Consider the following 16,462-nt stretch of genomic DNA (forward strand, 5'->3'; position numbering starts at 1 on the left):
TATTGTACTATTGCCCTGAATGAATGTTGCTATGTTTGATCATTGAAATGATTGTAGACAAGTTTGAAGAAAAAGAATGAAGCGTGAAGTGATAATTAATTCAACTGCAGTAAAAAAAAACAACAAAGCCACAGATGTGGAAAACCTGAAATACAATAAAATCTGGAAATTCTCAGTATTCAGGCAGCACTCTTGGAGAGAAGAAATGGGAGTTAATGTTTTCATTGTGTGCTTCCAACATAAAAATGTACAGGGTCAAAGCAGGAGGAGGCTGCTCGATGCTGTGAAGCATACGAAGCTCCTGACTACTCTTTTAGTTTGGCCCCATTTTCCTACACTGATCCTAGTGTCCCTTGATTTCTTAATGTCTAAACATTTCTTGATCATTGTATTGAATATACTTGGTGATGGAGCCTTTTAGAAAATTAACAGAAACAAAATTACAGGTTTTTTTTACACAACTCGTTACAATCTAGGATGGGCTACCAACATTTTGGTGAAAGCAGATTCAGTGGGAGGTTTCAAAAGGAATTTGATCAGTTTTTGTCAGCAAGAGGAGTAGGGCTATGGGGAGGAGGGGAACTGATAGGATTGCTTTTCCTCAATGTCTGCAAAGCTCCAAAGGCTGGAGGTTTTCCATCTGCTCTGTCCCAGAGTGGAAATGCAGGCTGCTCTACTGCTTTATTACTGTTGACTGTACCTGCTGCAAATTCTCTGCCCACCTGCCCTTGGAATGAGCAACAAGGCAGAAGCAGGGATTTGCTTCGAGGAGGGACCAGGCACAGAGGTGGGAACACCCTGCCATGTTATCACTGATGAATCTGGCTGTTGCTCCCCCTCTCCCATCTTCACTCCTGAATGTACCCAGCTGCAGCCAGGGTGAAGGGAGGAGGGGAGCACTGGGTTGGCTTGGGGTCCAAAACGTTCACTGGGTGGGGGCAGAGTTGATGTTGGTGCAGGGAAATCTGGAAGCACCAGAACGCTTACCACATCACCCCCGGAACAGGCAGTGCAGGTATCTGCAGTGCCCACAACACCTGCACAGGTGGTAGCATCAGCTTTTGCACCTCACCATGGAACAAATCGATTACAATCACGTCACATCAAGCTGTTCAATTTCCAGCCTCTCGTTTATTCGAAGTTCTAATTATAGTTAGAACACAATGCTGGAGAAACTCAGCAGGCCAGTGTACTTTAAGTAGCAAAGATACCTTGATCAAGCCCAAAACGTCGGTTATGCACCTTTATCTTTTGCCATATGACGTTTTCTGTTTAATCTGCTGTGATTCTTCAGCGTTGTGCTTTTATTTCAATCACAGTGTCTGCAGATTTTCATGTTTTACTTCTAATTACAGTTGTTAGTTAATGCTCTTTGGTTCTGAATAATCCGTTGTTTATGAAACAAAGCTGCAAAAGCACCTGGAGAGCAAACAGATCTCAGGGTACCAATGCTTTAAGCAGAAAGCAAGGTCTCTGGGCAAAATCTACTCACTCTCAGGTGTAAACGCCCTATCAGCAAATCTCTTTTAATGTCAGAGAACAAAGACTGAATTTTGCTTCTAGAGTTTCCAAATTAGGTGCAGTTTTTCCTTGAATAGAAATGCCACTGTGGATCTGTTTAAGATGACAGATTTATGGGTGAAATAAGAAAAAATGAAGCAAGTTAAAGCCCCAGAGCAGCAGTGAAATTCAGAAGTGAATATCTTAAAGCATCTTTATTGGTTTGTTATTGCAAACTCCACACAACCAGGCCTGACATAAGGTCATGGTATCTAGTTCTGTGTGGCCATCTGCTGTCAGGTCTGCATTTGAATTGTTGGCTTTTGAACAGCAACATTTGTCAACTGAATGTAACTGGTGGCAACAGCTAACCTCTTCTTTACTTATCATCATAACTTTGGGTAATCTCACAACCCAAAGCTGCTTTAATCATTCTCCAAGTGATTGGCTGTGACTTTAAGTTTGCAATATGTTACTCTTGTGTGGTTAACTTGATTCTTTGGGTTGTGTTGTGGATTCCAGCTCTACAAGCTATTGGTTTATACCAATGTTCGAGCATTTGAAATTATTAGCTTGTAATCCACCCAGACCAAACATGCATGGTTCCAGGTAGGAAATCTCTGACAGCCTCACACTGCTTAGAGATACCAGCGCCCATGTGCAGGACAGGGTGGGGTGGTGATTGGTGGTGGACACCTTCCTGGTTAACTTGGTCCAAAATATGGAGAAAAATTTTGCTTTTCAAAATTGTTTTTGGGGAGCTAATCCAGAATTGAATTAAACTGCTCTATATGGACATCTGTAGTGCAGTTCAAATCAAATTGTGGGAAACGGATAGTTTCTCCATCGTCTGGATTCTGGAAAGTTGCCTGTTATCTCCTGTCTTATTTCTGTGCTGCATGGATCCCTTTGCTGAATCCATCAGGAAAGATGAGGGCATAAGAGGAGTTTCCAGGCAGTGGAGGCACACAGGTCAAGGCCTCCATGTATGTGGACAATGTTGTCTTCTGTTCAGACACACAATCGGTCTGCAGATTTATCAGCAACTAACAGCCATTTTGAGTCTGCATCAGGCGCCAGGGTAAACCCGAAGAAGAGTGAGACAATGCTTTTCAGTTACTGGTCTGACTGGTCCACCATCCTCTTCATAGTCTAACTTGGCATAGCCAACACAAGGGCGCAGAGGGGAAGGACCACCATCAACATTAGTTATTGAAGGGCTGTTACCGAGCCCCTCAAATAACAGGGGGGAGTAATGTCAAGGTTCCGCAGTGGTAGCATTGGTGTAAATAGAAATTAATGTACAGTGATGGAAATGTATGGATACTAAACTAAGGGTGGGAAGAGACTTTGGTTTTCTTTTGGTAATTAATTTATCGTGAATAAAGTATATTTTTGATTAAAAAATAATTATTAATGTAAATCTTGGGAGTCCTTAGATTTTATATCATGTAGGCATTTGTAATCTTAGTGTAAACCACTACTGTAGAAACAGATGCAAGGCAGATTTATAACGTGGCTATGGATTTAACCGCATAATTATTATTCCAACCTAGAATGAATAACTCTCAAGAGAATTTTGCAGTTTCAAACTCAATGCCATTAACACAGCTCTTCATACTGTGTTTTTTCTGTGTATTGTGAATTATTGCCAAAAGCAATTGAACCAAGAATCTAATTTAATCTTGGAAATACCTGTTTACGAGTGGAAAGAACTCTTATTGGTCTTTGGAGAAATTCAAGGCACAAGTTACTTATCGGACAGTAAATCATAAACCCTATTAGCTACAGGAGCTTGTGACAGATTTTCTAAAGAGCAGCTGAGAGATTTCCAAATCCACAGACACAGATACTTCAAAGTTATCAAACATTAAAAGACTCACCAACTGAAGTGGGAGCTCTTAGAGAAACATTATTCCTGAAAACGTGGAACAAGCTTCTCAAATTTGATCACCCGGTTGTACTTCTACCCCTGGTGTACAAGCAGAGTCTGAGGACCACAGCACCAGTGGTAAAAACGGTGAAAGTACAGTTGAGGAAAGTGGAGGAGCACCTTCAGGACTGTTTTGAATTGGTGACTGGATCACATTTAAGGACTTCAAACTGGAATGAATATGCCACGGCTGTCACTGACATCATGAGGACCTGTGTGGATGAGTGCATGCCCACGCATACATACAGTGAGTACCCCAACCAAAAGCCGAGGAAGATTCAAAGGATTTGCATCCTGCTGAGGGCAAGGTCAAGGGTGTTTAAGACTGGTGATCCAGATCTCTACAGGAAGTCTATCATAGCAGTGGAAGCAATTCTGAGGTAAACTAGAAACAGAGTCAGATATTCGTCAGTTATGGCAGGGTTTGCAGGTTATTACATCCTACAAGGTGAAGCCCAAATTCATAAATGGCTGTGATGCTTCACTTTCCGATGAGCTGAACACAGTCCATCCTTACTTTGAAAAGGAGAATTCGACGCCACTAGCGAGAACCCCTGCAGAAGCTGGTGACTGTGACATCTATCTCTGAGGCCAATGTCAGAACGTCTTTCAAGAACATCTCACAAGTCCCTGATGACCTACCTGAAAAGATACTGAAAATCTGTGCCATTCAACTAGATTAAGTGTTTGTGGACATTTTCAATCTCTCACCACTGCATTCAGAGGTTTCCACCTACTTCAAAAGGGCATCTGTCATGATGGTGCCAAGAAGAGCAGGGTGAGATGCCTCAATGACTATTGGCCAGTAGCTCTCACATCTACTGTAATGAAATGCTTTGAGAGGTTGGTCATGGCCAGAATTAATTCCTATCTAAGTAAAGACCTGGACCTACTGCAATTCGCCTACTGCCACAATCGCTCCACAACTGATGCAATCTCACTGGCTCTCTACTCAGCCCTGGATCACCTGGACAACAGTAATACCTACATCAGGCAATTATTCATCAACTACAGCTCAGCTTTCAACACCATCACCCCAGTTTGTACTAGTCAGCCAACTTCAAAACCTGGACCACTGCACCTCCCTCTGGAATGGGATCCTTGACTGGAATTGGATGACCACAGTCAGTGTGAATCCGTAACTACATCTCCTCACTCAGCATCAACTCAGGTACACCTCAAAGATGCATGCTTAACCTACTCTCTGTATGCTCATGACTGTGTAGCTAGGCACAATTCAAATGCCATCTACATATTTGTCGATGGTACCATGGTCATTGGCATAATCACAGATGGCAATGACAAACCATGCAGGAGTGAGATAGATCAGCTGGTTTAGTGGTGTCACAGCAACAACCTTGCACTCAACATTAGCAAAACTAAGGAAATCAGGAGAATTCAAAGCAGTCCTAATGGAGGGGTTAGTAGTGGAAAGGATTAAGAACTTCCAGTTCCTGGGTGTGAACATATCTGAAGATCTATCCTGGGGCCTCCATGTCAGTAGAATCATCCAGAATACTCATCAGTGGATCGACTTTGTTAGGATTGAGGAGATTTGGTATTGTCACGAAAGACTTGCAAATTCTTACAGTTGCACTATGGAGAACATTCTGACTGTTTGGCACCTCCATTCTAGGCAGGACAGGAAAAGACTACAGAGAGCTGTGAACTCGGCCAGCACCATCATGGACATTAGTCTTCACTCCATTTAGGACATCTACAAGAGCTGGTGTCTCAAGAAAACAGCCTTTCTCTGCTCCCCTCAGGAAAGGAGTTACAGGAGGCTGAAGGTGGGCACTCAAAGACACAAAAACAACTTCTTCCCTTCTACCATCAGATTTCTGAATGGACAATGACCCACGTACACTACCTCACTTCCTTTCTTCATTTGCACCAATTTATTTATTTTTTAAAAATGTAACTTACAGTAATTTTACACCTGCAATCCTGCCGCAAAAGAATGTAACTTACAGTAATTTTACACCTGTAATCCTGCCGCAAAATAATTCATTTCATGACGCTTGTTCATGCCAATAAATTCTGATTCTGATTTGGCGCCAGCAATCGGGACTGGGGTTGGAATCCCACGCTGTGTGTAAGGAGTTTATACGTTTTCCCCAAGTTCCCGGTATTCCCTGGGTGCTCCGGTTTCTTCCCACCCTTCAAAATATACCAGAGTGTAGGTTAATTGTGTAGCAAAGGCTCATGGGCTGAAATAGCCTGTTACTGTGCTGTAGGTTCACTTTCTTTACTGATGGAGTATCAACTATAAAGATGTAAAGCAAGCAGAGTTCTCAGGGAACCTTTGAAAACTTGTAAAACTTGATTTATCTGTGTTTTGTGAAGCAATCATTGAATATTTGTAATTAAGGAAATCCCCTTTGGGGTTATTCATGAATGAACTTCTGGATTCTGATTGTCTGTTATTTATCGATGCTTTTGGTTAGAATGTGACAAACCTTTGATACCTACTGATGATGGATTTTTGAAAAATGGGTTAATTATGGGGAACAGGTGGATAAATGAAGTTGAATCCACGGCCAGACTTTGTTTAATGGTGAATCAGGCTCAACAGGACAAATGGAACCTCCTACTCCTATTGGTATAAAGTAACCTTGTGTTCTACATACCACAAGAGACTTTTTTTGTCCAAAAAAGGCTGTAATTATGAACTTGCATTTCTGTAAAAATCCACAGATCTGTTGATTGTTCTCAATAGATTCTAAATGAGCTAACTAGTTCTGTGTAATCCTACTGAATTTCTCTGTTCTGATGTGCTCTCGTGTGTACTTCCCCAGCACTGGAACATGCCGTTGCAGACAGGGGGTGACCGGCCTGAAGTGTAGTTGGTGCCAGGAGCTGCACTACGACCTTAGTGAAGCTGGATGTAAGCCATGCCAATGTAACAATCTCTCACTGGCATGTGATCACAAAACAGGTAAGTGTCTGGACTTCTCCACAACATGCCAATGGCCATAAGCAGTGATCGATGTTAATTTGCAGGACCAGTAGGTAGAAGGGTTGTGGAGAAATGAGGCTCATCACTTGGATGAGACATTAGCTGGGAGAATGAGGCTCTGGAGTTGGCTGCGGGTGTGTGTGAAGTGACATTCAGGTGGCAGTGCTGAAGGCGCTGTTCTGGCACCTGAAAGGTCCGCAGTGGGGAGAGGTGCCACAGAGCAAACGCCAGCTCCTGACGCCTGTGGGAGTAGTCCCACCCGCTTTAGGTGCCTAGGGGGAGTGCTCGGAAGTGGAAAATGTAACTCCCCGAGGTGGGTTGAGTGAGTACTCCTCGGGTCAGGGTTCTCTGCTTTCAGGTGGCCTCCCAACAGCCACAATCGGGTATTTTAGACAGCTTTTACGTTGGGGTATTCTGGCCACCTGAAAGCGGCTATTGAAGCAAGCTGATATTCAATTGTGGCTGGTGTAGGCTTTTTTGTTTGGCTATTACCCCTGGTGTGGCATGGCTGTACTCTGAAATAAAGTTGAAAATACTGGAAAGACCCAACAAGTCAGGCAACAAAAGAGAATGAGGGAACCTTTGGGGTTTCAGACCCTTCGTCAGAACTCACCAGGTCCCAGAAGCTGTTCCTCTCTCCACAGTCACTGGCTGTACTTCTGAGTGCTTCCAGCATTTTCTGTTTTAATTTCAGATTTCCAGTATCTGTGTTTTATTTTTAATTTCCATTGACTAGGTTTGTTTGAACTCCCTTGAATTTAGCAGAGTGATTTGATTGAAAGAGACTACATTCTTCAGGGCTTTACAGTGTGAAGTGGAGAGAAAGAAGGAACACCCTCTCAAAATAAGAGATTTCTTCATGTAGAGAATTCCATCGATGCCAAGAGGATGAGCAGTATCAGTCACTGGCTATATTCAGGGCAATGATGGATAGATTTTTGGATCTTGGGGAAATCTACAGATGTCAGCTGAGAACCTATTGAATAACAGAACAGCTCAAGGGGGTGAATAGCCTCTTGCTGCTTCTGCTGTGCATGTTTGTATGTCACATTCAGTTGTCAGAGTAAATATAGGTGGGGAGAGATACATGAAGCTGCAGATGCTGGAATCAGGAGTAAAAGGCCTGATGTCACCAACCCTTGTACCAATGTGCCCGGAGCGAGCAAAATGAAACAACCTGCCAATTCAACTCTCCCTCTGCCTCTCCTCCAGCAATACCATCAATGGCAGGCCTGCCCGCAGCCACAGTTCACTATCACCTTTACACTCTCCCTCAGCCTTCAGAGTGGGAAGTCTTTGCAACTTTTATCATCAGTTCTTTGCTTAGACAGATTACAGACCAGGGTGCACACATGTCATCAACAGTACAATTCAAAGCATTGGAATTCCAGTAACATCGCTGTGTTATAAGTAGGAATCATGCTGGGGTTACCATGAAGTAAGTGTTAACTCATGAGATTATGAGGGAGCAAAATCTCTCAGCCAGGACATTGTTTACAGAGAAAGCACGCGGAAATCTGCTGGTCTCATAGCAGACCAGGAGGTAAAGATATATTACTGACTTTTCAGGCCTGATCCCTTCTTCAAAGTATAAGCAAAGAACAGGAAGGTGTCAGAATAAAGACTGAAGAATGGTAGGGGAGGAGACCAGTCCAATAAAAGGTGTTAATTGGATATGATATAAGAAATTTTTAAAAAATGAGAATTGATTTTGGCTCTGTGAAAGGAGGCAGAGGGGAAAGGAAAGAGAGAGAACTGGGGGAAAGGCAACAGAGGGAAGAAGAAACCAGAGGGTGTACAGAAACTGAAGAAGTCTATGTTAATGCCATCCGGTCGAAGGGTGCCCAGACAGAAGATGAGGTGCTCCACCAATTTGCGAGTGGTCTGTGTCTGGTAATGCACAAGACCGTGGACAGACATGTCAGCAAGAGAATGGGGCGGGGAATTGAAATTGGTTTTCAGAGCAGAGATAAGTCCTTTCTCCAACAAGAACCCATATTTTTGTGTCACACTTGAGGTGGTGATGTAAAGTTTACTCAGAGATGTAGAGTTTTGTAGGAAGAATGATAATTTAGAACGTTTAGGTTATGCCACAGAGATCTTTATTAGTCTTTATAAAGCTATTTCACTGTCCCGCCAAAAGCCAGTCCCAGAGTGGAAGCCCTGGTCCATCAGGCTTTGAGATTTTGAGTGGACTGCTGCAAAGTGTTGAAGAAGAAATGCTGGTGTTAACAGAGCTCTCACAGAGCAGCATAGCTGGTGAGCACAGGTCAGAAGCAATCACAGTTTTGGATTCAGAATTAAAAATAGAAAATGCTGAAAACAATCAGCATTCATCAATCAGGTCATTCGGCCCAGCTTGTGCTTGCTGATCAGGTTAACATTCTGGGCTAGTCCAGAATTTGCCTGTATTTGTTCCACATTCTTCTAATCAGGTGTTCATGCAGCAGGAGTTGCAGTCCCATTCACAACCTGGGAACCTCACACCTTTATCCAATCACGTCGCACACCCGCATGGTGAAGATGCACTTTTCCACACACATCCTCACCTGCACACCTGTGACCCTGGGAGGAGGTGGCGGAGTGACGTCCATGTGTGTGCAAGGTGCCAGGTACAGATGTATGTGGTGCCATGGAATGGAAGATCACTGTGTCAGTGTACACTGTACAAGCTCCCAACTTTCTGCACCTGGCCCATCTGCATAGGAAAGGATGAGCTGCTGGAGGGACTTAGCAAGCCAGGTAGCACTGAGAGAAATTCTCGGTCAATGTTCAAAGTTAACTGATCATTTCTACCCACGGATGCTGCCTGATCCACTATAGCTCGTTGCTCAAGATTCCAGCAACTGCAGTTTTTGTTCTTTGTTTCTGCAGTAAATCAGTTTCCTAGTACATGTAAATGCTGCATTGAACAATGGAATCTGTAATGACCTTTTGTTACAATGTGACTTCCTGGTCTGTTACAGCTGAGCTGCTACGTGATGATAGATTAGAAATCAAAATATTCAGAATGCTGTCCTGATTCCTGAAGTTTGCACACATTCATTCTCTGAAATTACGTTGTATGTCCACAGAGGTTCATAGAACACTCCAGAACAAAATAAAAATGCCATTCGGCCCTTCTAGTCTGTGCCAAAACATTATTCTGCTAGTCCCAATTGTAGGTGCTCTACAATTAGTAAGGGATTGCTTAAGGTGGTATGTGGGTGGAAAGAAAAAGTGTGAAAACCACTGTTTTAATTGTACCTAATTGATTCGTTTTGTGCACATTTTCAGAACTCCAAAGGAAATGGGCCAATGACAATTTTTCTCAAGCAAAATACTTCAGTAACAATTGGGTCTAGTGCAGTGATTCTCAACCTTTCTTTCCCACTCGCATCCCACCTTAAGTAACCCCTTACTAATAACAGAGCATTTGTGGCATAGGGATTACTTAAAGTGATATGTGAGTGGAAAGAAAAAGGGTGAGAACTACTGCCCTAAACTTTTTCCCTTTCACCCTAAAGCTATGACCTCTCATATTTATCTCAACTAATCCAAGTTAGAAACAGTCCACTTCCATTTACCCTGTTTACACTCCTCATTATTTTGTGAACCTCTATCAGATCACCCCTCATTCTTCTACGCTCCAAGGAATACACTCTTAATCTGTTTAATCTTTCCCTGTAACTCAAGTCTTGAAGACCTGGCAGCATCCTAGTAAATCTTCTCTGCACTTTTTCTTTTTTACTGATATCCTTCCTGTAATTTGGTGACCAGAACAGCACACAATTCTCTAAATTTGGCCTCACCAATGTCTTATACAACCTCACCTACATCCCAACTCCTGTACTTAATACTTTGATTTATGAAGGCCAAGAGGCCCAAAGCTTTCTTTACAACCCTGTCTACCTGTGATGCTACTTTCAGGAAATATGTATCTGTATTCCCAGATCCCTTTGTTCATCCACACTCCTCAGTGCCCTACCATTTACTGTGTATATCCTACCTTGGTTTGTCCTTCCAAAATGCAACACCTCACATTTGTCTGCATTAAATTCCATCTGCCATTTTTTGTCTTATTTTTCTTGTTGGTCAAGATCCCTCTGCAAACTTTGAAAGTCTTCCTCACTGTCCACAACGCCTCCAATCTTAGTGTCATCAGCAAACTTGCTGATCCAATTTACCACATTATCATCCAGATCATTGATATAAACAACAAACAACACTGACCCCCTGAGGCACACCACTAGTCACAGGCCTCTAGTCTGAGAAGCAGTCATCCACTACCACTCTCTGTCTTATCCCAATGCAGTGAATTGGAATCCATTGACATCAGGCTCACCAGCCTGTAATTTCCTAGTTTACTTTTGGAGCCTTTTTTAAATAATGGAACGACTTGAGCTCCCCTCCAATTCTCCAGGCATGAATGGGCCAATGGATTTTATACTGACTTTTTCACAATCCCATGTAATGGCTATAGATGACATTTTCCAGGTTCTAGTACTTCCTAATTTAAAAACGTGTCATCTTCAAGGAAACGTGAGGACAATATTCTGAATTACTATCTTATTAATCCAAAAAACTAAACTTTGTCGCTGCAGCTTTATGTAGCTTTACTTCGTTGATAAAACAGATAAACATTTTGCATAACTTCGCATTAAGATTTTCATAATGATGAATAAACAAAGCATCTACTGTATTTAAAGATATAACGATATTCAACTTTAAAGAGATATACAAGATATATAAGATGAATTCAAAGAAAATATCTCGAGCTCACGTCTCCTTCATAGTTCGTCGAAGAATGAGATGCAAGCTCTTAGTTTGCATGGATATTACGACATATAACATCATAATTACTATGGTAGCACTACAAACAATACTTTTTCTTAAAGAGATGGGCACAAAATTAACTAAGAATCAAAAACACAAGGTTTTAACCTTTACAGTGGCTTTCCTCATTGCTAAAAGTGCTATTTTGCTGAGATGGAATGATGCTGTCCTTCCCACTCACAATCAATGTTTGTCGGATGTGATGGCATGTCTTTCTCTAGAAAAAAATTAGGTGTTCTACTACTGCACTGGATATTAACTTCCTTTTTCTTTTGGGGCCCTTTTCTCAATTACTTTCAATATCTGTACATTATTCATTTCTGCTTTTTTTAAAAATGAACCTATAGTTATTGTAAAGGTTTAAACCTTGGGGTTTTTTTAATTCTTAATTTTGTGCCTATCCCTTTTAAAAAAAATTATTGCTTGTATGTTGCCATTGTTACTATGATGTCATATGTCCCAGCGGACTGAAAGTTTGCATCTCATCCTTCGAAGAATCATGACAGAGAAGTAAATTTGAGATACTTTTCTTACAATTCATATTAATTTTATCTTATTTTTTTATTTCTTTTATATTTGTTCAAAATTGAATATCATTCATTATACAGTACGCTTTGTTATTTGTTATGAAAATCTCAATGCAAAGTTATGCAAAATGTTTATTCATTTTATCAGCAAATTAAAGCTACCTACAGCTGCAACTACAAAGTTTAATTTATTTGATTATTAAGATATTATTTTGAAATATTGATGCTCAGGCTTCCTAGAAGATGACATGTTTTGAAATTGGGAAATATTAGAACTTTGAAAGTGTCATCTATAGTTATTGCTATTTGTAGTGCACTCCTTAACTCGGCCAGAAACCCTCATAGGGTGGGGTTAGATTATTAGTTTAGGAATATATGGTTTTTTCTTTTACTTTTTTCTATTTAATAACATGGGTTCATATTGTACCTTGTTCATTATTATTTGATACTTGTAACTTGATATTAACTTATTTATGTGCGCCTATGTATTTTGCATATATTAAGACTAATAAAAAGAAAGAAAGAATTCCACGTAGTTTCAGAAAATAGCTGTTAAAAATACTATTCCAATAATTTTTTAATTCTGTCCAAAGAACTATCCCTAGAATTTAGAAGTAATTCATAATGGCCAGATACCATCCTTTGTAATTAGGTTGGAAACTATAAATCGCCCTGAACACATTTGACAAACTCCAAGCCATCCAGCCCTTTTACAGGTCAACACAGGTTCTGCAAACACATCCACACAGAGTACACACTGAGCAACACCTGTTTCATACTAGATCTGCTTTTACTGTCACTCAGAATCAATAACTCAAACTTTTCAGAATGAGGAGCATGTTAAGTCGTATCCCTCAGGACCAAAGTCAAAGATGGTTGTGGGAATGAATAGTAGATCTGTTAGAGAGTAGCTGGGCTAAAGGGCATCATTCTGTGCATAATTAATAAACTTTCAGACTAGTTATTGTGCAACAGCCACACAGTGGTACTCACTGTGCATGTCCAAGATCAGATTTAGGAGCAGGTCTTGGAACAGGCTAATGTCACAAATTTCGATTAACTTACAAAGTGGTTATCGAGGTCATCAAATTAGCTCTGTTCAGAGCAGTGGTTTTCAAACTTTTTCTTTCCACTCAGAGATCACCTCAAGTAACCCCTATGCCATGGGTGCACTGTGATTAGTAAGGGATTGCTTAAGGTGGGTATGTGAGTGAGAAGGGAAGGTTGAGAACCACTGCTCTAGACCCAATTGTTACTGAAATATTTTGGTTGAGGAAAATTTCATTGGCCCATTTCCTTTGGAGTTATGAAACCACGCACATAGCGAGTTAATTAAATACGATTAAAACAGTGGTTTTCAAATTTTTTCTTCCCACTCACATATCAAGCAATCCCTTACTAATCACAGAGGACCTATGGCATAGGTGGTATGTGACTGGAAAGAAAAAGTTTGAAGACCACTGGTTCAGAGCATTATAGTTTGTGTTCGAAGGTGCAATCCCTGTTGTACACGAAGGCCAAGTCCAGCAACATGCAGCTCTTGTCTAATTAGCAGTCCAGTGACATTTTAATTCCTTCCATTCAACTCTAAATTTAAATTTTGCTAACTTTATCAGTTATTAAAACTCACAACTTATGAAGAGTTGGTGTGCTCCCAAGAGCAGCTGAAAGTCAAGTGAAGTTCACTGTTTTGGCAGTCGTTCTTACCACATGGCTCTCTCTTTGTAATCTTTGAGTGAGATTGATGCAGAGAACACTACAAGTCACTGTAATGCATGCTTCCAGAATGGCATTGCTCAACTATGCAACCAGAGTGGCTGTGCCTCTAGAAATGTGCTGAAGAGTTGGGATGGTATAATTAGAGCTCCAAGCCTGAATATGTCACCTGTCACTTGGGGTTTGGAATGGAGTACCTCTTGGGATTCTGGGGTGGGTTGTGTGAGCAGCTGGCCAGGTGGGATTAGAATGGATACTGGTGATATCAGCCTGGGAGAGGCTGCCGAGGTTGGTTAACCTGCTTTGGATTCGATGACCAGCTTTAGCCCATTATACAGGTACTGGAGTGACACTCTATTTTCCATGCTGAATCGGACCAAATGGGTGAACAACGTTAGATCCAGCAGACAAATAAATGCACTGGGAATATTGATTAATTTTGCATTTCCAATGTCTATCAGCTTTTCTCATTTCCCTAGCTGGTAGCAATCTTTAAAGACCTGTAACATAAGTCATTATTAACCTGGATAATCTGTTGAATGAATGGTGTTCAGTGGGGAGTTTGAACTTTGGCCATTGTACCCAAGTTGGTGACTTTGAAAAGCACACACACTGATAGCTTGGACTAGAAATGGCCCACTTGCTAATTACAAGTGAAGTTATTTCTCATGAAAGTAAAAGTATAAATTATTCCTATGACAAACTTTAGATCCTACATTTAAGAAGATGTGAAAGAAATTGAAAATTACAAGCCTCAAGTTGCCATCAAGGCATCAGTCTATTTCATATTTCTTGCTTGTTATAAGAAAATTTATATAAAATTATGGTGTGGTTTTAAAAAAAAAACACAGAAAACAGTGAAATAGAAATCAGAAGCTAAATACAGGCATTTACTTACAACTTGAGAATAAGTGATCCAGAAAATATTACAGCTTCTTCCAACAGCTGTGTCTAAATGCCTAAAATTAGAATTACTTCAGCCACTGAATAACCTGATCCAGTCCCAGATGTTTTGACATTTTTAGGCCAGATTTAACCTTGCTTACTTCCAATGACATCACAGTGTGCCCACACTATTTGTTGGTGGTTCGAACTCTGGAAGGCCTGTTTACCCCAGTCAAGCCATAACTTCATCATATTGCCTCTTTAGAGGCAATCATCCCTATATCAAGCCGCTTGCAGTGTTCCCGAGCAGAAACACCCAAATGCATGATTGGAGGAGGGAGGGAGTGGGATCAGGTGGTGTTCGAGCATTGCTAACTAAGAAAGCAAGTCAAAATCAATGCTTCTGTTTCTGGTCAGTGAACATTGCTAAAGGCAAGTTGACATGAATTAAAATGTACAACATGCAGTCCAACAAAAAAACCCATCTGATATTAGGATTAAAATCCAGCCATCCTGATCAATACTTGACAAAGGGAGTGGAAAGGAGAAACTGTAAATCAGTAAACCTTTTCATTGCATTTATTCTCCATGTGACAACATCTGTTAAATTGAAATCAATTAACTTAGGAGCCAGCCATCAGGATGCCAGGAGGGAGGTTGGTTCTGCATTTGAAGTAGGAAGCCTTGCTTTTGGAATCATTTGTCACGGCAGTACCATCATGTACTTTCAATACATGGAATTTCAACATCAGTTTATCCAGAGTACCTCAAGGTCCTTTTCATTATGACATTCAACACAATGCCAGGGAGAGAGCATCTTTGGGAATTTAACCTGCTTGTCTTAAATAGTCCTAAAATGATAGACAACAAGGTCCCATTAGCCGTGTCGAAGACAAGATTTGAAACCGTCCCCAGCTGGAGTGGATTGTGTGTAAGAATCAGAATGGGAACATTGGATGTTTAAATTGTGCATCAAGCTAATTCCTGCCAGAAATATACCACATGGCAAAGTGTTTTGACCTTCTCTTTAAATTATATAAAATGTTAGTTCTGCAGGCATCTTGGGGAACAGACCTTTATTTGTCCAGTAGGCTGCATACACTTTCAAATCACACATTCTATCCTCAGCACACTGTAATGGATTCTATTAACCCACATTGCAGCATGATGTGTGAGCACCAAGGATACAATGCACTGAACAGAGCAATATTAAACTGCCTTAACCACCTGCCCCATGGCAAGCTCTTCCAACCTTCCAATATAAATTCAGAACTGTTTTTTCTCAAATGCTGAGACAATTTTTATATTGTGTTATTTAACAAATAATACAACTTATGATTAATTGATTGCAGGTACATGAATATTTTGCACAAATTAAGTCTCAATCCAGCTGTGAATGAATGTCCCATTGTCATAATGTGAACATTTTGTTCTGAAAATTTTTAAAAATCTGCTGGTGTTCAAGTTTTGAAATCAAATCAGAAATGTTGAAAAACTGGCAGCATCTGTGGAGGAGAAAACAGAATTAACATTCAGGTTTGTTAATTGTTCCCTTTTCACATGCTGCCATGTTTCTGCTCCTGTAGTGTCTAGGGATGATCTTAATAGTTATCTCCTAGACCAGGGGTGTCAAACTCAAATTCACAGAGGGCCAAAATTAAAAACTTGGGACTAAGTCGTGGGCCAAACTAAATATTTATTGAAAATTTTCAACAACATCTGCATGTTTTCTCTTCTTTCAACATATGTAATGTTAAACTTTTTGTTATTAAAATAAATGTTTAATAATAGTTTTGGTTAAACTCTTTCCAGAAGAAGCATTAACAAATGAGAAATAAAATATTCAATAAATAATATTTCTCTATAGCCTTTAAGCTCCTTTTAAATGTATTTTTTTTCACAAGCCAACAAGTCAAAAAAATAACAACTTGCTTCAATGACAAACAGGTTTGTCTTTTAAAATGATGAACATATAGTCTGCCTCCCACCTGTCTTGAAAGGTCCTGTTTTCTGTCTTTGGTTTGGCCATTTTTCGTAAGGGGTTTATTACACGTGAGTTGGGCGACAGGTCGCAGATGCTAATGAAAGTAAAGAGAGGAGGTGGGGGCGATTAGCGGGCTGACGGGC

At 40.6% G+C, this 16,462-nt stretch overlaps 1 protein-coding gene across 1 annotated transcript in view; it reads left to right on the top strand.

Annotated features, from left to right (window-relative positions):
• LOC138738769 (multiple epidermal growth factor-like domains protein 9) overlaps positions 1 to 16,462 on the top strand; it is a 210,238-nt gene that overhangs the window by 129,492 nt on the left and 64,284 nt on the right. The window contains exon 3 of the mRNA XM_069889662.1: positions 6,232 to 6,371. Coding sequence (XP_069745763.1) covers positions 6,232 to 6,371 — 140 coding nt within the window. The remainder of the gene's footprint in view (positions 1 to 6,231; positions 6,372 to 16,462) is intronic.

The sequence above is a fragment of the Narcine bancroftii genome, chromosome 1 (genome assembly GCF_036971445.1).
Source record: "Narcine bancroftii isolate sNarBan1 chromosome 1, sNarBan1.hap1, whole genome shotgun sequence".
Taxonomy (NCBI): Eukaryota; Metazoa; Chordata; class Chondrichthyes; order Torpediniformes; family Narcinidae; genus Narcine; species Narcine bancroftii.